The following is a 22,198-nucleotide window of genomic DNA, read 5'->3' as shown; positions in this document are numbered from 1 at the left end:
TTATAAATCAGAGTTCAGGGTTTACCAGAGTGCACGCTTACACACACACAAAATTGCATGTTGGTGTTTTTACTGTTAGATTTTGATTTAACTTTTTCAAATATACCTACATAACTTAAGCTGCAATAGATTCGAAAAGGGATTATAATTTATAATCTATAATTATTATAATTTATAATTATATAAGGCATTATAATTTGTATTCCCCACTAGATCTCAGTTGCAGGAAAAGGAAAAAATAAGATGCTAATTTCAAATGTGCAAATAATTAATGGCCAAAATGATATATATTTTAGTATGTATTCTTATTCATTGATAATCAGTTGAATGATCTGAAACACTACATCTTACAGTAGATAGATAGATAGATACTTTATTGATCCTCAAGGGGAAATTCAAGGGTCTCAGTAGCATACAGACATCACACACACAACATGCACTTAAGCAGAAATGGTAAACATAAGTATAAATAAGTATTGACATATAAACATATAACTAAACTCCACTGTACAATAAAGACAGTAGAAGATAAGAAAGATAAGAAAACTAACAAAACTAAATACTAAATACACTATATAAATTAAATTAAGGTAGGTAGATAAAATACATTCATCATGGAATCAAACAACACACATACACAACAAAAAATTTAAATAGCATAAATCTCTTACGATTCACATAGCTACAGCGGGGAAAATAAGTATTGGACATGTCAATTTTTTTTTCACTAAGTATACTTCCAATTAAGCTATTTGCATGACATTTTCACATTTAGACATTAGTATTAACTCAGAAACATTAAATCCAAACACTGAAGTCCATCAGTAGAGTTATGTGGAATAAAGTGGAATGACACAGGAAAAACCTATTGAACACGCCTACTGACATTTCTTAAATACTTTGTGGAAAAGCCTTTATTTGTAATGAACGCTTCAAGGCATTTCCTGTATGACGAAACTAATCAGTGGCAGTATTCAGGTGTTATTTTGGCCCTTAATGTCTTTTAATATTTAAGATTGTGAATCCTGATCTTTAGTTAACTTCCAAAACTGTTCAATTACATTTAAGTCAGGGTCTTGATTTCCTTTCTCTGAAACCAATTGAGTTTCCTTTGCTGAATGCTTTGGCAGTCCCTCCAGAAATTCGCGGTGTTGCGATCGCAACAATTAACGCAAATTCAGCAAATCCTCGTGAATTCTGGGCGTCCTCGCAATTTTGTCTCGCAATTTCTTCGCAACAAACAGCTAAAAACACTGCAACTTCCATCGCAATTTTTTTAGAAAAGTTGTCGCGAAATCAGGCATTTTAGATCGCAACAATCTCAAAAAATCCTTGCGAAATCCTGGAAGGACTGCATTGTCCTGCTGGAAGGTCTAGCCATGTCTCATTCTCATCATCCTGGTGGATGGCAAGATTCTCCTGGAACAAAATAACTCCATTCATCATTCCTTCAACTGTATGAAGTCTGCCAGTACCATGAGATGAAAAACAGCCCCACACCATGATGCCTCCACCTCCAAACCTCAAAGTCTTTTCTGAGCTATCTCTGAGTGGTCCTAGGCTCTTGGGCTACTCTTATGACTATCCTTCTGACTTCCTGGTCAGAAATCTTGTGAGGAGATCCTGTGCATGGCCGGTTGATGATGCGGTGATATTCCTTCCACTTGCAGATAATGGCTCAGCTTACTGGATAACAGCTTACTGGATGATTCTAAAGTTTTGAAATGCATCTGTAACCAGTTCCACTGATATGTTTTGCAACAATAAGCTTGCAAAGGTCTTGGGAGAGCTCTTTACTTTTACCACTCATGAATTGTTTCTTGTGTGGAACATTGGTAATGAAAACCATTTTTATAGCTCATCAATATGTACTAACCCAGATTATATTTATTTGCACAGACAGGAGGGATAATTACTCTTTAACCCTCTAGGCGCCACAGTCGACTATAATCGACAAGATGCGGTACTGAATAAAACGGCCGATTTAGTCAAATAGGGTGTCATATTTCGTTAGACCTCCATTCCACTAGATGGCAGACATGTCATACGTCATCCCCGAGTCAAAAAAAGGGCACTCTTTAAACAAAACTTTCGCGCTACAGCTGCATTGAATCAGTGCGTACAATACCGTAGCTAGTGTGCGTGTGAGCCACTTTGTCAGAGCGATATTGTCAACGCGTCAGCGGTATTTGCATTAGATTATCGTCTAATGGCATCAAAAAAAGTTTACCTGAAATTAAGTGTTGGGTCTTCTATTCGCGGACCCTGATTCTGAAGGGGAATATCTGCCTTCAGAAAATGACGGTGATTCGTTTAGTGAGGCTTCAGATGAGTCCCTGCCTTGCAATGATGCAGCTGGACAAAGTGAGAGTTTACTCCATAGTTTAGCTTACACCAAGCACAAGCGTTGAATGGTTTGCCCAATGTCACTGGTGGGAATAATGTTTCCGCGGGTTCGGTGTTCATCGGAAGTTAGCAGGGTGTTAGTGGTGTGGCGAACGAGGCTGGAGGTAGCCTAATATCCATAGCGCTAGCTTCTGTCTTCTGAACGTGTGCCTCTCCACAATCGCGGCGACAGTAACGTGGTGGAGCCTTTGTCTAATGCCACTGGGTATGTTAGACGAGGTCGAAGTGCTCATAGGACAGTTAGGGGGAACGTGGTGGCAGTGTGGGGGAGTCGCCAATGAGAATGACAGTAGGCCTAGTCCGAGCTGCGCAAATTCTCTCCACTCGGCGCGCGCAAGGCAGATCTGGCCATGCTGCTCGCATGGTGGAGGTGGTGACACGCTCTCTCCCTCTCCCACACACACACACACACACACACACATTAGGTCATGCATAGTCTATCACAAGATGATGGGAATGCCGGCCCTGTATGGATAGGGATAGGGAGTCATTATCTCTACAGCAAAAGGCCTGCTACTTAAAAAAAAAAGTCAGCCATTTATTAGTAATGATTTACACTGTTGATTTGCTATCTATTTCCCTAATCATTTAGGACATACACTATGTGTTCCTTTTTGTGTGTTCATGTCCTTGTGATGTGTGTGTGTCTTTGTCAGCTAAGAAAAAAAAACAAAAAAACCTCAACAAAAAGAAAAAAATACTAACATTGTCTCTTGTCTTGTCTCGTCATCTCACTCCTGATGTGTGCCTTGTCGTGGCAAATGAGCTTTTGAACTAAACAGGTCTCGTCTACTTGTGTTTGTGTGTCATCTGAATAATATATATGTGCCCCATACATGGAATCAGAGTGCCTACTGTATGTAGTAAATGGAAAATCTCTACAGCAAAAGGCCAGTCTACCGCTACATGCATTTGGTTTGTTTCTGCCATTTATTAGTAATGATTTACACAGTTTGTTCACTACTTACTATTTACCTGAGCATTCAGTATTGTGCAATATAGCATACAGAAGGTGAGGGACATTTTGGGGGGAAAGAAGTGGTGCATTTTATCATTCAAACATGCGACTTTTCACGAAAATTCTATAATCCAATATGGCCGCCACCATATGACATCATAATATGCAAATTAGATATAAACATTTAATCCCTACATAAACTTTGGGTCATCCTTAATATTTCTCTAATTTACAGAAAGTCTGTATCTCTTATCACTTTTAAGATATAGCCTTTTGAAATGAAGATGTCAAAATCGAACGTTTCGGAAAAAAAAAACCTCTGGCGCCTAAAGGGTTAACTACTTATAGATTCCAGCTTGTTCATTGTCATTCCTTGCCTTTGTGTACCTCTCTTATTTAGCGTGTTCAATACTTTCCCTGTGAAAAATAAATAAAGCAAGCACTCAACTTTAATTTTGAGGCAATTAAAAAGTAAAAGAAACTGTTGAGTGCTTGCTTTATTTATTTTTTAAGTCTTTGATTTATTATCAAGAAAGTTTAAGCACCCAGTTGAGGTACTATAGGGTGTTGAGCGTGCTTCCTCATTTCTACAATACTTTCCCTGTGCCATTCCACTTTTTTTACACATGACTCTACCTATGGACATTAATGTTTGGATTTTTTTTTATATGTGTGGGTTATGTAAGTTAATACTAATGTCTGGTGAAAATGTTATGCAAATAGCTTCATTGGAAGTATACTTACTGAAAAATATTGACGTGTTCAATACTTATTTTTTCCCGCTGTATTTTGAGAACAACTCAGTTTTGAAATATTATTCTGCTGTGATATTGTAAATAAATGTACACAATACTGTGTAAATGGCTGTTTCAATAAAAGTTTGATAATGAGCTGAAGGAATCTTAGGCCGGTAGATAAATGTAAAACTTAACACCTAAACATAATTGAGAAAATAAACATATCTGATGAAAACACATTTTTTTAATGCTGAAAATTAGAGTTGCTTTGTTAATAACTGAGTATGGAAATGTCATCATGTTATCATCACTTTTACATGAAATGGCCTGTTTATACAAATGTTTAAAATAAATACTTGAATATCTGGAGTGAATAATTATAGGGCCCTCTGTGTACCTGCACAAAAATAAAGTTCATGATTTAATTTTTGTTTGAGGCCTCATACATGTAAAGCCGGCCTTACATTGTACGATTTTGGTGTGATTTCACAGTCTGCGACTATATTTCCAAAAGTCGGACATGTTTGATATTATCGCAAATCTTAAAAAAAAAAAAAACATAGTCTGTGACTTAAAACTGTATGTCTTGTCTTTAGATGTGAGAGGGTCTGAGACTGTAGTGTTTCAAAAATATTTTCCAAATCGTACAAGGCTGGATTTAGAAGAATAAAAGTATGATGAAGTATGTCATCATACTTTTATTATATGAGCTTGATTTCAGAAACACATACGTAGATACAGACAAAAAATGAATTGTGAAATAAATAGTACAAACTCCAAGCAGGAAAAGCTGAAAGATAAAAATGGAAACCTGACACCTTCTAATGGATCACTTTTCATTTCACACCTCCACCCCACCCCCACTTAACCTCCTCCACCCTACCTCCAGACTCTTCACCAACGTTTGCGAATTTGATTGGACCTCTGTACTCAACTGTGTTGAAATGCAGTGTTCTCAGTGGCGGATCTTGATATGGGCAACAAGAGCTTGAAAGTGATTGAAAGTGCTGACAATACTAGTAACAAAACAATTCCAACATTGCACATTATTTAAAGGAACTGTATGTAAGATTGTGGCCAAAACTTGTACTGCAATCACTTTCAAATTACTGTAGAGTGGTGTATCCCCTCCCCCTGACTGGCAGAGCTGGCAACCCGGATGCCGAAACACTATTGACTTTGAGATAAGTAGATGGGTGGAGGGTGGCGCATCAGGCCAAAACACAACATGACAACATTAACATCAGTTGAGGGTTGCAACTTCACTTTTTAAATGACAATATCCTGGTCGGACTACTGTTGTCAGTGATAAAGGTATATGAAATTAAAATGATTTCTTAATGTCTAATGACATATCAGGGCAAGTCAAGTTTATTTATTTAGCACATCTCATACAAAAAAAGTCATTCAATATGCTTTGCATAAACAAAAGCAAATAGTAATAGCAAATAGAATATAGAAGGGCTTTAGTCAAAGAATAGTTTAAAAAGTAAAGATCATAAGAAAAAAGAAAACACACAAGGTAATAGAAAATGGCAATAGTTTTAAACATGTAAAAAAAAGTAATAATAAAAAGACATAAAAAACATGATTAAAAGACACAAATGAGTTGCTATACAAGATAGAACCGCCACTGATTGTGCTTCCCTACTTGCTACATCTGCGTCTGTCTAATTCCATGTCCACCTGACTGACCCCCTCTCATCAATTTAATTACCATCTTTGCTTTGCCTTACATTTAGAGCTGGGACTTGTACGCGTCTGCGTTTAAATGTTTTATTTTCTGTACCTGTATAATAATCCCACGTCCACCTATGCTGCTGCTGAAAATGTTTTTGATTTTTAATAAATTACAATCATGATTTATCATTCACAACACAAAATCATCATTTATCATTAAACTTAATTCAAATGATTAAGTTCCATTGTAGGAGGTGCCACTGTGCCACTCTCATTTTTTCTTATTCTCCTGCAGCAACTCCAGAACTGCTGTCGCACCTGGATAGGCAGGATGAAAAAGGTATAGCGAGATCTGGACATTGCCAACCCCATGATACAGTATGTTACATAATTTACACTGTAAGTCACGTAGCAATATAAACCAAACTTGCAAGACTGTACTGCCAAGAGTAATTTGAATAATTATTTACAGGGGAAAGTAATCGATTTCCTCAAATCTACAAACAATAACTGGTATTAATCTTGTAAACAAAATAAAGGCCCCCTATTTTTTTTCTGTTTTACCTTAAATAAAAGTTCCCAAAACTGGCACATAAACTCCTAATAGGACACTTCTACCGCACTATGAGTCTTATTGCTTGTAACAGGAAGTTGTTTGGGTAAACACTGGAATCAATCATTCGGAGACCTCCTTTTACATGCTGCTGTCGGTGCATTCCCTCTATATTGTGTATCAGAGGTACGTTCATACGCTGTTGCAAAAAATGCATATTAAGTGTGTTAATTATTGCACTTCTTAACTGTAGGGGAACAAATATTTGAAGAGAACAAATATTTGTTAGTGGTGCTTTAATTTAAACAGTGGACATAGTGCATTGTCTATCAACAAGCACAGTTCCCACTCATGAACTATAGCTATCATGTGACAAATTGGTATTGAGCTGATTCATCAATGATTCTTTCAGGTTGTGATCCTCCCCGGTGGCATATTTCAAACATGTCATCAACATGCATTTAAGGTCTTCTTCATGGAGTTAAATTAGCTAATTGAGTTTGCCTGGTTATCAAGTTAGTTTTAGTTAGACATAAAGGAGAAATCCAGCGATTTTTCACAGATATGCATTTCTCAACGTCACCGAGTACTGTTGGTACAAAACAAACGAAGAAAACAATGTTTTACCTAGCTCAAGTTGCTGCAGCCAAGTTAGAACTCCCAGGCAGCTATGGTTTGCTTTATGGTATGCTTTGGGGGCATGTTCATGAGCCCCCATGTTCATGCCCCCAGAGTGTAGCGCTGTAGCTGCCTGGCTACTTGGCTGTTGGCTGCAGCAACTAGAGCTGGGTAAAACTGATTGTTTTCGGGGTGTTTTGTGCCGACAGTACCCGTGACCTTGAGAAATGGACATCTATGAAAAATCAACAACATTATTCAAATTAGGGCCCAAAGTGTTACCTCCTCATTAAGAATACAGTGTAGCAGGAAGATGAAGGTTCCCTGTTGGCTGTTGAGCGCAATGAAGAGCACATCCAGTGCCTGGCTGCTTCGAGTGAAGAATCCCAGTATCCAAGGCAAGCCAATGATAACAGACTGGACCAGGGTTTTAAACACCAACATCCTACAGAGAAGGGAGGCCACTTGTTTGATGCTGATGTTCTCTCACAGAGTGTGAGATATGATTTTGCAACATTATTTCTCCAATGTTAATGTTAAAATTAAACAATTTCCGTTTCACAAAGTGATATCTGATGTTGTGCCCATTCACACATCTGCTTGCCATGTTGCACTAACAAAATCCTCTCTGGACTCCCAGTGTGTGAAGCACCTGGTGAGCTGCCTTACCTGATTAATTTACGGTGTGCTGGGCTGTGCTGCATCCGTGACACGGCAGTGTGAAGGAGGATGATGATGATGAAGAAGAGGACAACGTTTGTCTAGTTTGGGTAACAAGTGACACATGCATAAATGCACACTTAAATAACATGAATGCTCCATTTTATTTGAATCTCACTCACACATTCAAGGAATCTGCCAACGTTTAGGGAAATGTTATCTTAATGTTAATGTTAATGGTAGGGTTAATGTTATAATGCCATCTACCACTGAGACATACTATACCCTTCTTTTCTCTGTGTGTGCAACCCAGTAGCCTAAACCAGTCCAGGGTTCGAATTAGCATTAAGCTCAGTAGTGCCCGGCCCCCTTAGTTCTGGCCAGGGCATTGCTAGTTCCATTCGAAATCACAGTCTGAGGGGGGGGGGTTTACTTATGTGAAAAATGAATGAGTTATGTCATTCATTTTTTACATAAGTAACATGAAAAACTGCACTCCCAAGCTTTTTCTCATGCTTACTTTATAGGACCATGTCTGCTAACACTCAATACTGTGACAGGATAATTCGAATTCAACAACAGGATATTTTCTATAGCTTTGCATAATTTACTGGGAGTTGGTTACACCAGCTAGCCTATCGCTCCCTTTAAGATGAAGGTTAGCTACAGTATAGGCCTACTTGTCCACCACCATTTTCTATTTATCCCCTTAGTGCTTCAATGTTTGTTTGTTTTTAACTTCCGAACTCACTCCAAGGATGCAGCACACAGGACCAAGAAGACTCCAGATGAATCCTCTGTCATAATTCAGCCAGCACCTATAAAAGTAGAATTACAACTCATGATCAAGGTTGTAGGTTTGGTCTCAGCTTTGGTGGGGACACATCCCCAGCTCCTGCTGTCACGATGCCAACATTATTGTTTCAATACCAATACCATGTGAAGAATCTCGATTTTCGAAAAATCGATATATGCGATTTCTTTAAAATTTGATTTGGTTTGGGGGCCCCCACCACTTTGACGCCATCAGGAATTCATATAAACTTTATATTGTTAATTATTTATAGTATATTATGATCTACATAATTACTAATAGCAGAACATATTTAGTAATTTGAATACATCATATTGGTATTTAAATTATTAGGCTACACTTGTCTTTAATATCATCACATTTGTGGTGTTTAAGTCTAATTGAGTGCCTGTCACTTTGAGAAGAATTAGCTTTCAGTCTCACGGTTTTAGGCTAGTGGAAAATAGTTCCACATAGTGCAAGGATATATGGATTCAATTCATCATATTTGCTAAGTCATTAGATAAAATAAACTAACAAGTCAAAGAAAATCTTTCAGGGATGAGATCATAAGTGTCTCGCAATGTTCATTTCTATGAGTATTGAAATGCACCATAGTTTATATTTTATTTATTTGCATTGTGCAGGCTACATTCACAACTACATTAGCCTGAATAAACAGAATATAGGAACAGTAAAATGTTTCGGATCCATAGTTTATTGGGACTGCAAGATTGGTAGCCCAATTAACAGTCAGTGACATGGTGACTTCTATTCTGTGCTATATGCGACTGTCCGTGCGGCACAACCCTATTCAACATGAGTCCTAAGACACAGCAGTCTATTTTGGATCACTCCTCAACTGTTTGATTAGTTAGCCTAAGTTCTGGCCTGTCATTTAAAAATAAAAGAAACCCTAACCCCTGATTTGGGTCCCTTAATATGACTGACGTTCTCGTTAATATGAATGATGTTCACACATAAACTATGATGATAACGACATGAAGAACAATATCGTTAGGGATCACTTTCAGAGGGATTTTCTGAATGATAAAAAGCTAATAGCCAATCAGAACCCATTGAATTTTAACCGTCACATTCATTAACACAAAGAGAGATTTTGTGTATGTTCAGTGTGAACCCTTTTATCGTTATGGTTATAGTTATCGTTATTGTTCTTGGTTTGAATAGGCCTTTATACTTCGAAACCTTGATGAAATTATCATTAGAAGTTGCAGCTTCTTGAATGTGACAGAAAGTGTTATATTTGCACTCACCTGTCGCTTCCATACCCATCAGGCATTTTACCAGCTGAAATAGCAACAACAACCAAGGGACCTCCATAACCAATCAGGCACTGGTATCCCCAGTGAGGTCCCAGCCCCCGTGGGGATCTGATGTCTTTGAGCCTGAGGACAGCATGGAAAAGCCAGATGGTCTCCAGAAGCATCCACGCAAAACTGCTCAGGAAGAGGTAGTGAAGGACTCCTGAGAGCACCGTGCACACGACCTGCACACAGCACATACAGGAAGTAAATATTAAGTTGCGGGCAGCAGATGGTTTCGAATGTATAGATTAGATTCATTTCAACTTTGCCATTGTGCAGACTAAAAGAACAAAGACAACAAAATGCAGTTTGCGTCTAACCAGAAGTTGCAAAAAGCAGAAAAGTGCAATGTGAAAAGTATAGACAGATAATACAGTGTTTCCCAAAAAAAAGATTGCACAGTTGCTAATATGATCGCAACTACCTTGGTAGTGTCACTGCCAAATGTAAGTCTGTAGATTTGAGATATGCAAGCACAAACACTATCAACACCATATTTCAGTAGTGTTAACATATCTGTAATGTGTGACTCAAATACTGTCAACTCAGATTTGTCAGTGACGCTATCACGGAAGATGCATTGTAGCTAGCAAATATGCTTTTGGGAAACGTCCCCCTGTATAATGCAGTGTGGCCAGTAGTATACAGTTAAGTAAGTGCCATCCCAGATAGCAAAATCAGATCGGCAGATAGCGGACCGCTGGTGGTATACCGCCAGTGGCGTGCCACTTGTGGTCCGCCGTTGGACCACCATCTCTTTCAATTTAACTTGTCATGAATATTAAGAAAAGTTAATAAAATTATATATGGAGTATAACTGAACAAATGAAAAAAGATTTTAGACCAATAGTGGCAAAATATTGGCCAATTTGTCTGCAACCTGAGCAAAATGTCAGCGGACCGCCAGATATGCCCCCAGTGGAACGACAGTGGCGCGCCAGCCTCTTGCTATCTGGGATGGTTCACAGTAGGGATATGTGCAGTGTACAAACCATTTTGCACAAACCATAATTGCAAAATGGTTCTCCAAATGTTTTCTCAGTTAGCCTTTTAAAATGATATCAGACCAGTATGTAAGGGATAATGTATAGAACGCCGGTCATTACTGGGAAAATAAGTCCCGACAGGGTGAACCGGACCCCGACGCGCAGCGGAGGGGTCTTGTACCGCCCTGAAGGGACTTATTTTCACAGTAATGACCGGCGTTCTATACATTATCCCGCTTATTATACGGCTACTTGCAAATAATACAAGTAGTACAAATACAAATAATAAACTCCCCACGATAGACTTTACATGTGTGTATGAGCACATGTGTTCTTGGTGTTGATGAAGCAGATGGACACAATAGAGAATGAGTCATTTATCACCTTTTATTTTGACACAATAGAGAAGGAGTCAGTTACTTATGGGATAATGTATCCTCCGCTGCGCGTCGGGGTCCGGTTCGCCCTGTCGGGACTTATTTTCACAGTAATGACCGGCGTTCTATACATTATCCCGCTTATTATACGGCTACTTGTCAAAACGAAATAATAAACTCCCCACGATATGACTTTAGCCTACATAGCCTAGCCTATTTGTTACCGTTCATCGTGGCATTTGCTGAGAAACAAATAGTTCGCAACAACACACGCTGCTGAACTTGAATCAAACATTCTTTAGAACACAGCTGATCAACCGTCTGCTTTCACGTTTGAATGAAGTTCTAGTCCTTGCGTAGTGATATGAAAGACATTAATCAGAAGCACAAAACCCGTTGCCATTGACAGCGGTGATTAAATGCTTTGCCGGTGATTTATGTAGATTTAACATAGGCCCGAACGTTGGGAAGGCCCATTCATGTGAATGGAACTTTCTGCAGCACTCTGAAGAGCCGTGTAATAAACATACAGTAATGTGCCTTTGGAACATTGGATGAATGGTTGCTGATAATGAGCAATGTAGATATGGCATTAAAGATCAGTCATTTTCTTTCTACAAGAACCATTTTGCAATTATGTAAGCACATAATGTAATCTGAAAACTGCTGCCCTGATTAAAAAAAAATCCATGCAGTTTTCTCCACCTTGTGAGGACGGATGAGGTGGATGAACTCCTGGATGAGCAGGAAGAGGAGGTGAGCGAGAAACAGACTGATGCAGAGGTTCAGATGGGCCGTGATGTTCACTTGGGGTTTCCATCGACAGAGGGCAAAGGTCATCACAGCCAGAGCCAGGAACACCAGACCAATAGAAACGCCGACCCTATTCAGCAACTCTATCTGTTTTGTCTAAAAGATAAGGTGATGTATTGTACAACATTATGCGATAACATTGTGTAATCTCCACTTTGACATTTTCTGTCTACTGTAGAAGAATAAAAATTGTATTTTTTGTATAAAACTACATGAGACCTTTGGAGATATTATAAACTGTGCCATAGACAACAAATAATTGCAAAAGGCACTGTTGGTTACATTGAAATCACAAGCCTGTGGAAAGCCAAAACACCCTGCTCTGCCAATTAAAACACAGCAGGAACACATTGAGGAGGTTATCAGTACAGAACCTTTGCACTCGCCTACCTCTGGAGGTCGCTCCGCCTGCACCTGCATGATCAGGGCGAAGGTGGAGAAATGCACACAGGTGCAGACGGTGTGGGTGGCGTTGGTCTGGGTGACATCACAGCCATCTACCACCCAGGCGCTGGAATTCCAGTACACACAGGAGAGCACACCCTGAGGGTCCAGACTCTACCCACCCCGAAAGACAAAACAAACAAATTGGGGGTATTCCAAGTAGGTGGTTTAGTGGCAAGACTGAACTCTGTGTGTTTGAGAAATACCTCATATTAATATCAATGTTCAAAGTTAGCATCATATTAACACAGAAATGTTCCACACCAATAAGCAAACGATTTACAGTTTTATACAATAGCTTAAACACTAACAAAACACTATCAAATTCAAAATTATTCCACAGTTAGCAAAACCTTACACTCAAGGAGCAAAACATCTGCCCACATTTGCACAACTATAAGCATATTGTCAGCCTCATGCTTTTTGCAAAAAAAAAAATACTGCACACGTTGATTTACAAAGCACTTTTTTTCTTTTCTCCACTTTACACACAAACATCTCAGATAATGTCTGCTCTTTACGATTCCATGTAACTACCTTCCAAAATAAACACAAAGGCATATCGCCTTTTCATCGTATTCCTTCACGAAAAACCGATGAACACAACGCAGAGTGTACGGGTCTGATACGGCAGAAACATTGTTGCCTGGCTTTGCCCATCACTATTGACTGATGTACATGAAGCTGATGCTGATTGAGACTGACCTGGATGTGTTTCATTGTGATGTTGGCTGGATTTGGCAGGACTTTGTTTTGGGTTTTTGGTAGGGAGGCACTCAGAACTGCAGACATCATGGTCTTCATTGTATCATTGATAGTGTGGAAGAGGTCTGCTGTCAGAACTGAACTCAAGTTCTTGAAGTTTGTGAAGGCCACAGTGGCTGATCCTAACACATAAACACAAAATTACACTAAACTCCATTCTCTGAACCACTTTCTTAGTTGCCTAAACACATTTCTTAAATCGATCACTCTTTTGGCAAAACCTTTTTAACATATAAAACACAATTTGCAGGTCTCACAGACTGTTTTTGCAAAAAATAAAAAAACATTTTGCTTTGTGATGCATTGTGATAACCACAAGTGGCAAAAGGTACACACAAAGAAAGAAACAAATGGCACACATTAAACACAACTACATAAGCTACTTTTTTTTGTGACACAACCAATATAAGCTAGTTCTGAGTGTAAACATGTTCCTGAACAGTGCAGGTTCATATCAACAATACACTGAAACTATCAGTGTGGCATTCAGAGTACATTGTAGGCTGTAAACTGCAATGAAAGATCAAAGGGACCATGTCACATCTGTACATGAAATGCAATAGAAATGGAATATCGAAGGGAGATATGTTTAGAATTCTTTAGGCTTTAAGTTGTCTCCAACGTACATATGGCAATGACTTGCATTGCATTCAAGTTGTCTCCAACACACCAATGGCATTGACTTGCATTGTATTCAAGTTGTCTCCAACACACCAATGGCATTGACTTGCATTGTATTCAATACAGCACCACTGAGGTACCAAGATGTATTTCAAGAGAGACTCTCCATTTAGTTCTGGTTACCACCAGAAGAAGACACCGCCAAACTCGCACCCTCCATCTAGGTCTGGTTACCGTTCTAAGCTTTTAATGTGACAGGGCAGTGGAGAATGACAGGAAGTGAGTGGAGAATGACAGGAAGTGAGTGGGAGAGAGAGTCAGGGTGGGATCCAGAAAGGACCCAGCAGGTGCCCCAGCCAGTTGTGACACAGCCAGGGCGTTTTTGACATCATGTCAAAATGGTTATTTCTTCACTTTTTTTGCTGTTTCTAGCTATTTTTTTTGAATATTCTAAACTAAATTACACAAATCCACATTGATAATAGATTGAGGTGAAAAAACATTAGCATACCATTGTTGTTCCTTGCAATACCAGTGAGGTCTACGTCCAATGAGTTATTTATATTTTTAATATTGGCGCTCACATTGCTCTTATAGTACTTTCCGATGGTGAAAGTTTGCACTTCTGAAAGAAAACAAGAGCATGTCTATTTACAACAAGTTTGTTATTAACATCAATTTGAAGTGTGACTGAAGTTTGGACTTAATGATTAAATGTAGAGAGAGAGAATAACCTATGGTTTTGGTCATCAGTGTTTTGCTGGCATTTGTGGTCGTGGGCTCCACCAGGGCCCCCACCAGCTTTTTGGTGGACTGCAGCATGGCATCACCCAAGGCCACAAGCTTCTCTCCACTGGTATCCTGTGGCACCTCAGGAAGAGCATCTTCTAAACTCCCCAGTAAGGACGACACAACCTGCAGGTAAGTGACAGCAAGCACCACCCAGTCCCAGACAGACTTTTAGATATAGAGGTTGGCATATATTTTATATAGAGGTTGGCATATATTAACCTAAGTACAGTACATATTAAGCATGACTACCAACAAATAATTCTACCCAAGAAAACATTTTGCAGAATGACTGAGCAGGGCTTCATAATGGCACACTTTAAAAGCCTCAAATATGTGATGCAACAACAAATACTCACGTAAGACTCTAAAACAACATCATCCGTCAAATTCATGATATTACTGTTCAGATTGTTAAACTGAGCCTCAGGTGACATTCCCTATGAAGAAAACAAAACAATTGTTGGTGGGTTTTTTATTTTGTCATTTTGTGATTTTTTTTAAACATTTACATTTACTTACTGTAAATGGATTTTGCTTGATATTTAATAACAATAACTTTCAATCAATTATTTTGTCAATTCAGTATCGTGTCAGGGTAATATCCTTCCATTATTTATTTATTTATTGTTGTATTTCTTCATGTACAAAACACATTAATCACAGCAAAACTGCTTTGTACCAGATTTAGCTAAAAAGCTAATTTCCATCTGCAGTCCCTGGGCAGCCTTTTCATTCTGTTGCTATTTCAGGGACTTTCAAATTACACTAAGAACCTAATGATTACGTCATTCTAATGATCTCCTGTTGGCTACACCATTTCAACAAATCTTATAGTTTAAATATATTTTTGTCCCATTCTACACTATACAAAAACGGTGTCTGTACATATACACATATGTACACATGTACGATATAGTTCAAGTCAGACACAATCTTGGTTCAGAATCTTGAGAACAGTAACTTTTTGTGATGTCATGAATGAAGCCAGTGAGTCTGACATTTTTCTTGAGTGTCAGCCATGTTATGAGAGAAAAGACACAAACCTCATTGCTGTGAAGATCTGAAAATAAGATGGAAACATTCAGATAGTCAAGAGGAGGAGTTGAGATCCAAAAGTGAAAATGAAAGTCAAGACTACCAGTTCTTATACAGATGTTAAGTAAATCCAGTCTGAGTTTATCTATGAATGTTATCAACAGCAATTTTTGAAAACCATTTAGGAACAACCATAATGCTTTGATCAGAAATATGAGCAGTTTGTTGAAAGAATAGAGTTTTTGCTTTTAAAATGAATTGTCTACTCTACTCTTACTCTTATGTGTGCTCATCTTTCACTTCCCCAACTGCATATAACAACAAAGTCACCAATGTGATATAACACTTAATTGCAATGTTACCTTTGCAAACCAATGTGCCTGCAGTGATACTGGGTATGGTACCATTTTGACATTCACAGTAAAATCTATCTTCAGTGTGGACACATTTGGATGAGTCAGGACAAACCTGAGCCGAAGAGGCACAACCTGTCAAAGACACACACACACACACACACACACACACACACACACACACACACACACACACACACACACACACAGGCATACATGCACAAGCACACACACACACACACACACACACACAATTTGAGCGGAGGAGCTGCCAAGTGAACAGCCACTTGAGCGAGGAGCGGGATATTTGCACCACTCAGCTCAACTCACTAGCTCTGTGTCACACCAACCAGAACAATGACTCAATTATTTGTTTTATGGTTGAAGTTAACAAGAGAGCTTCCTATAGAAAGAGAGGTAGACATAAAGGATGAATAAAGTAACAATGTAACCTGTTGCTGGTGTGCTTGGGGTGGTCAGAAGCTGCGTTGACGTGGAAGGAGTCACTGTATTTGTGGGCACTGCTGTGAACAAAAAGGGAAAAAATGTTGACAAAACCTTTATGTCCGTGCTGCGCTAGTAGTGGCACAATGTCATGAAAACAAAATGCTGTCAGTCAGTGGCAGACACCTGTCAGTTTCCAAACATCTGGCGCTATAGTGAGACTTTAAAACGTTTCATTTTCACCCAGTTTTGGGACACAATTTCGAAGCACAGATCCAAAAAGACCACCCGTATGCCTCTGCCTTATGTCTTTGACTCCTGAATCTGATGCCAAATCATGCTACTATGTTCCAAACATCCAGCAAATCCTGGGATCCCCGCCTTTTGAACCAAAACATCTATAACTAGTAGACTTCAATTAGGAGACCAACCTCCTCGCCACTACATTAAATAAAATCTTTTCCTTTAACATTAAGAAGACTTATAGGTTGAATCTGGTCAATGGTTGCTGCATTCTTCTCCTTTGGAATAAAAATACCGCCTCCAAGGATTTGTTCCTTTCTTCCATGCAATCTCTGTTTGGTCACAATCTCTGTGACCAAAGCGTCATCCCAAGTACTGGGATGTGCAGACTCACCGGCTTTAGTTGGTGGAGGTGGAAAACATGGAAACCAGAGCTCAACCGATTTATCAAAAATATAATAACGTTTATTTACAGTATATTAAAGCAACACCAAATGCTATTTTTTACCTTAAAATAATTTTTCCAAAATTGTTTCAGTGGTTCATCAACTCGTAACAGGGTGAACGGCACTTCTGCAGTCACTTTGTGGCCCTCTATCGGCTATAACCACGCTATGCAAGTTTGCCAGGTCGGGTAGCGGATCTGAAGTAATGAGACGTAAGAAACTACGACGACAGTGTCAATGGACAATTCCGCTTCCAACCTGTAGGGCAGTGTTTTTCAAACTTTTTTTCTGGGGACCCACTTTTTAAAAATGACAGACTATTGCGACCCAACTCGTGACAGTTAACAAACAGGGGGACCGAAGAGGGAAAGTGCTTTGGTGTTGCTTTAACTCAAAAGTCAAGGAAACAAAATAATCAAAAATAAATCAAAAAAGCACAATGTTTGTAGATTTCAACAATAGTACAGCAATCAAAACTCTTTGTACATAGCCTTACAGCAAGCTAGTAGGGTACTCACCCTCACTCTCTCCCCAATACAGAATGAGGCCCTCTTAAATAGGCCAAAACATTAGGCCAAATTGGCCCATTTAGGACTCATTGGACCATACTATCAGTCAAAGACTTAGTTTTAGTCTAAATGAATAATGCAGGTTACTGTAGGTTCATTCTCTGAATCACACGTACAATCAATTCAGAAATGATCTAAGATCAAGGCTGGCTTCTACGAAAGTTTTATAAATGAGGCCCCTGTACTGAAATTTATTTTAGTCTGGGACTAGGCTTACTGAATGTCTCAGATACCAGCCGACTATCTGTAATGTCTCAGTTCACAAATGGTTTAGGAGCAAGATAACCTGTTGATGTAGCTGGTCTGCTTGGGGTGGTCAGAGAATCAGGAAGCTGCGTTGACATGGAAGGAGCCTCTGTATTTTGGGATATTACTGTGAAAAAAGGACAAAAACACTTTGACAAAAACTATATGGCAGTGCTGTGCTAGCAGTGCTCATAAAGTGTTACATTGTTTTTTTTTTTTTTTCTACCCAACCATATTCTAATTCGAAGAAACATAAGGACACAAACTACTTATGAATATTAAAGCCACAGCCCAATACATTAATTCTGATTTCAGCTCAACAGTCGAGCCTCTGGTTTGATTGGTTGGCGAAAAAAATGGAAGTGACTTTCCTCAATAAAAATAAAAGAAAAGAAAAAAGTAGTGGCACAACTCCATGGAAACAAAATGTTGTCAAAGAGTCAGGGTCTGACTGTCCCAATGGTTAGCGATGGTGAATAACTCAAATTAAATATTTAAAAAACAATTAGGGAGAGGTTATAAACATTTTCCTTACTAAGTTGTGATGTCACACCAACCAGAACAATGACTAAATATTTGTTTTATGGTTGAAGTTAACAAGAGAGCTTCCTATAGAAAGAGAGGTAGACATAAAGGATGAATAAAGTAACAATGTAACCTGTTGCTGGTGTGCTTGGGGTGGTCAGAAGCTGCGTTGACGTGGAAGGAGTCACTGTATTTGTGGGCACTGCTGTGAACAAAAAGGGAAAAAATTTTGACAAAACCTTTATGTCCGTGCTGCGCTAGTAGGGGCACAATGTCATGAAAACAAAATGCTGTCAGTCAGTGGCAGACATTCTGTCAGTTTCATCTGGCATCTTAACATTTGGCGCTATAGTGAGACGTTAAAACATTTCATTTTCACCCAGTTTTGGGAAACAGTTTTGAAGCACAGATCCAAAAAGACCACCCGTATGTCTCTGCCTTATGTCTTTGACGTCTGAATCTGATGCCAAATCATGCTACTATGTTCCAAACATCCAGCAAATCCTGGGATCCCTGCCTTTTAAACCGAAACATCTATTAAACTAAAGAAAATCTACAGAAAATCTTTTCCTTCAACATTAAGGAGACTTAATCTCGTCAATGGTTTCTGCATTCTTCTCCTTTGGAATAAATATACCGCCTCCACTGGTTTGTTCCTTTCTTCCATGCAATCTCTGTGAGCTTCCATAGACATTTCGGTAACCCTTCCTTTTAGTCCCCTAATTACTAGGTATTTACCTAGTAAGTACGTGGTAAGTTTTGGTATATTATTAGGTAATTACCACAGGTAACGTGAGGGTAAGTACAGAGAAACTATGTATGAAATACTAAGAAACACATAATTTGATATATTATGTAAGGGATAATGCCCGACGAGGTGTACATTATCAAAAATAAATGGACGACGTGGAGGCGTGAACCGACTATTATTAATACTAAATGAGTTTTAGAGCTGAAATCGTTAGTTTTTTCAGCTGTTTACAGTTAATTCCATTGTTGCGAAGCCTGCCTCCAGGCACAACCGTCGTCCTACTATTGTTGTTATAGTTACAGTACCTTTCATAAGCATTGATATGGAACGCCGATTAAACTTTTTTTTACCAGATCTACTTCATACTGTAGGTGTAGTATATCACTTTTTAAACAACACCCTTTTTAACCTAGACCATGGTATAATAGGTAATTACCAATTACTAATTAGGTAATTACTATTACTAATAACATGAGAGTAAGTACAGAGAAACATAGTTAATCAGTTAGTAACCCCCTCTATCTTACTGACCTTTACACTGATAGGAGTCTCCAGTCGGTAGGTAGCCGTGAGGTATCTCATATCCACGTTTGCACTCACAGCGTCCGTCACCAACACACATGGCATTAGGACCACAGGAGGACGGTCCACACGTCTGGTGTCCTGCTCAGAATTAAGAAACCAATAAATGAAACAGTAAAAGAATGAACGACTCAGTATCGTAATTCTTACCAATACTATTATGGAAATCTAAAAAGTATCAGATTTCTCTTTGGCTCTTTCTGTGTCATTTAGAACAGTAGAACAAACACGTTCAGATAGCTTACTGATAGTGAATGCACACATAATATCAATCAGTTTTCTGTTTGTCTGTCTCTGTTTGTCATGGATTACAGTAGAACACGCACATAAAGCTTTCAGATAGCTTACTGATAGTGAATACACACAGGGAGGCTTGCAAAGGTGCTAAACACAGGGGAAATTACATCAGGAGCACTGCAAATCATACTGACTACATCACTGACTGAAAATACATGTCTGCATTAACATAAGAGGGAAAACACCAGGTTATGAAATCACAAACTGAATTCACAGACATAAATACTCTATGCTTAAAACACTTGACAAGAGTTTGATGTTTAAGTTGTTTTTCACCATCACAAAAAAAAAACACACCAATACTTTAACTCACGAGTGACATAACTGAATGATGTGTCATATGTGCCATGTTGATACAAGTAGAATCCTCCAGAACAATGGAATCTGTTGATTTGTATATTTGTTGAGCACGTTCCTGAGGACTGGTAACAGAGTGTTATATCATTGAATTGGATCCCCCAATTGACTGTACTGTCTTGACCACAAGATACAATGGGATGTGATGTGCCTCCACCAATAACAGTGTTGGTACAGTTGTCATACAGCACATCTCCTCCAATACCAACAAAGCGATACCAATTATATTTTACTAAGTGGGTGTCATTCTTTGGCCATCCAGGAAAGGTTGTTGATTTGAAGCCAATATTACGCCACGGATCAGACAGATTTGTATATAATGGGCAAGTTCCTTCACCTGGAAGGACAAGATTAACCTATTATTGACCTACTACCATATACTTTACACACAGAGACACCATAATGAGAGACTATGGACCCTTTCAAGAGAGTTCCATTATCAGCATCATAGTTGGCCCCACAAGACGTCCGTTCTAACATTCCATATGTTATCTTAATGCAGAGGAAGTAGATTGGGGCCCAAATAGAACGTTCAAGCATTGTTTTTGTTTTTATTGTTGAAAGGGTCTATAACTAAATATACACTATTTGTTTTTCTTTTCTCTTCTTTTCACTGCTGCGATGGGCCTTTCCCTACATCACATAACACTTTAAAGACTAACATGGAGTGATATCATACAGAATAACTCTGTAGTCAGACTTACATCCAAATGAGTCCCCAGTTGGGACATGGCCAGGTGGTACTGAGTATCCAGGGAGACAGAGACAATGATCATGGTGGCAGTAAGCATTAATTCCACAGGATGACAATCCACGTCTTATGAACTGAAACACAGGTGCAGTGGAAGGCGAGAGATGGATATTTCACAATACATTAATAAGAAAGCTTTACCAAATGGATTTCACACATGTTAAGGAAGATGTTTCTCAAACATTCTGGTCTATAGCCAAACATCCTGGATGGTATGAATATTTGTCCAGAACTGTTTATCTATTTGTCTTGCGATACCATCATTAATCATTGCACCACAATAAATCAATAAAAGATGGATATTACATTACGAAAACAATGTTAAGAAATGGATTTGACTGTCAAGAAAATGCTTTTCAAACATCTGTCTGCACCTTAAGACTATGAACAATTGCCTCAACATATACCCATAATTTTTGCTCGCTTTTATAGGCTGAGCAATGGAATTGGACAAAAGCCTTTCTGCATCATCATATATTCAGTAATGTAGTTCATGGATTCTCCTGGGCAATTCATTTTGTACTTCAGCAAAACACTACAAATGTCAGTTCACTCTTGACACACTCTTAGTAGAGTCAGAAATCATCATCAGCGGTCTTACCGGTTATCAAGGATTTGTCAGTGGGGAAGAGTTTGTGCAGATATAATCCTCCCGGGCAGAACAGCACATCCACAGTGTCTCCTGTTGGTGTGCAACTTGAGCACAATTCGACGGGGTAGACTTGACCTTTCAGAATTCTTGAATAGTCATATTTACAAAGACTAAGGGATGTATTGTCATGACAGTAATGAGACAGGACATCCCCTCCAATCCCAGTGAAGCGATACCAGCCCTCTGTGAGGTCAGTGTCCGTCTTTGGGCGCAAATAGTTAAAGTTAAAGTCCCGCCATGGCTCAGAGAGATTTGTGTAGGTTGAGCAAATCTCTAGATGAAGAGAAGAAAATGTCCAAACTTCAGACATTTAAAATGGTGGTGTATTAATACATAAGTAATAGTGTGTAAGGGGCTGCTGCACAAAGGACTAAAAATATAGGCCGGATTAACGGTCATGAATTAAGACTAGTCCA

The 22,198-nt window shown here is 38.9% G+C and overlaps 1 protein-coding gene across 1 annotated transcript in view; it reads right to left on the bottom strand.

The window, feature by feature from the left end:
• LOC125298247 (adhesion G protein-coupled receptor E3-like) overlaps nt 1–21,855 on the bottom strand; it is a 31,885-nt gene extending 10,030 nt beyond the window's left edge. Inside the window, exons 1-19 of the mRNA XM_048248950.1 lie at nt 21,732–21,855; nt 21,084–21,204; nt 20,336–20,716; nt 19,675–19,806; nt 18,526–18,597; nt 17,908–17,994; nt 16,372–16,443; nt 15,929–16,054; nt 15,575–15,591; nt 14,888–14,968; nt 14,474–14,654; nt 14,251–14,364; nt 13,059–13,240; nt 12,300–12,467; nt 11,802–12,005; nt 9,683–9,915; nt 8,364–8,430; nt 7,622–7,713; nt 7,235–7,397 (exon numbers count right to left, since the gene is read on the bottom strand). Of these exons, the coding sequence (XP_048104907.1) occupies nt 7,235–7,397; nt 7,622–7,713; nt 8,364–8,430; nt 9,683–9,915; nt 11,802–12,005; nt 12,300–12,467; nt 13,059–13,240; nt 14,251–14,364; nt 14,474–14,654; nt 14,888–14,968; nt 15,575–15,591; nt 15,929–16,054; nt 16,372–16,443; nt 17,908–17,994; nt 18,526–18,597; nt 19,675–19,765 (1,950 nt within the window). The 5' untranslated portion in view covers nt 19,766–19,806; nt 20,336–20,716; nt 21,084–21,204; nt 21,732–21,855. The remainder of the gene's footprint in view (nt 1–7,234; nt 7,398–7,621; nt 7,714–8,363; nt 8,431–9,682; nt 9,916–11,801; nt 12,006–12,299; nt 12,468–13,058; nt 13,241–14,250; nt 14,365–14,473; nt 14,655–14,887; nt 14,969–15,574; nt 15,592–15,928; nt 16,055–16,371; nt 16,444–17,907; nt 17,995–18,525; nt 18,598–19,674; nt 19,807–20,335; nt 20,717–21,083; nt 21,205–21,731) is intronic.
• Between the last annotated feature and the right edge of the window lie 343 nt (nt 21,856–22,198).

This window comes from Alosa alosa, chromosome 7 (assembly GCF_017589495.1).
Source record: "Alosa alosa isolate M-15738 ecotype Scorff River chromosome 7, AALO_Geno_1.1, whole genome shotgun sequence".
NCBI lineage: Eukaryota > Metazoa > Chordata > Actinopteri > Clupeiformes > Clupeidae > Alosa > Alosa alosa.
Note: the sequence above shows the minus strand (reverse complement) of the source record. Positions and strands in the feature narration are given on the sequence as shown.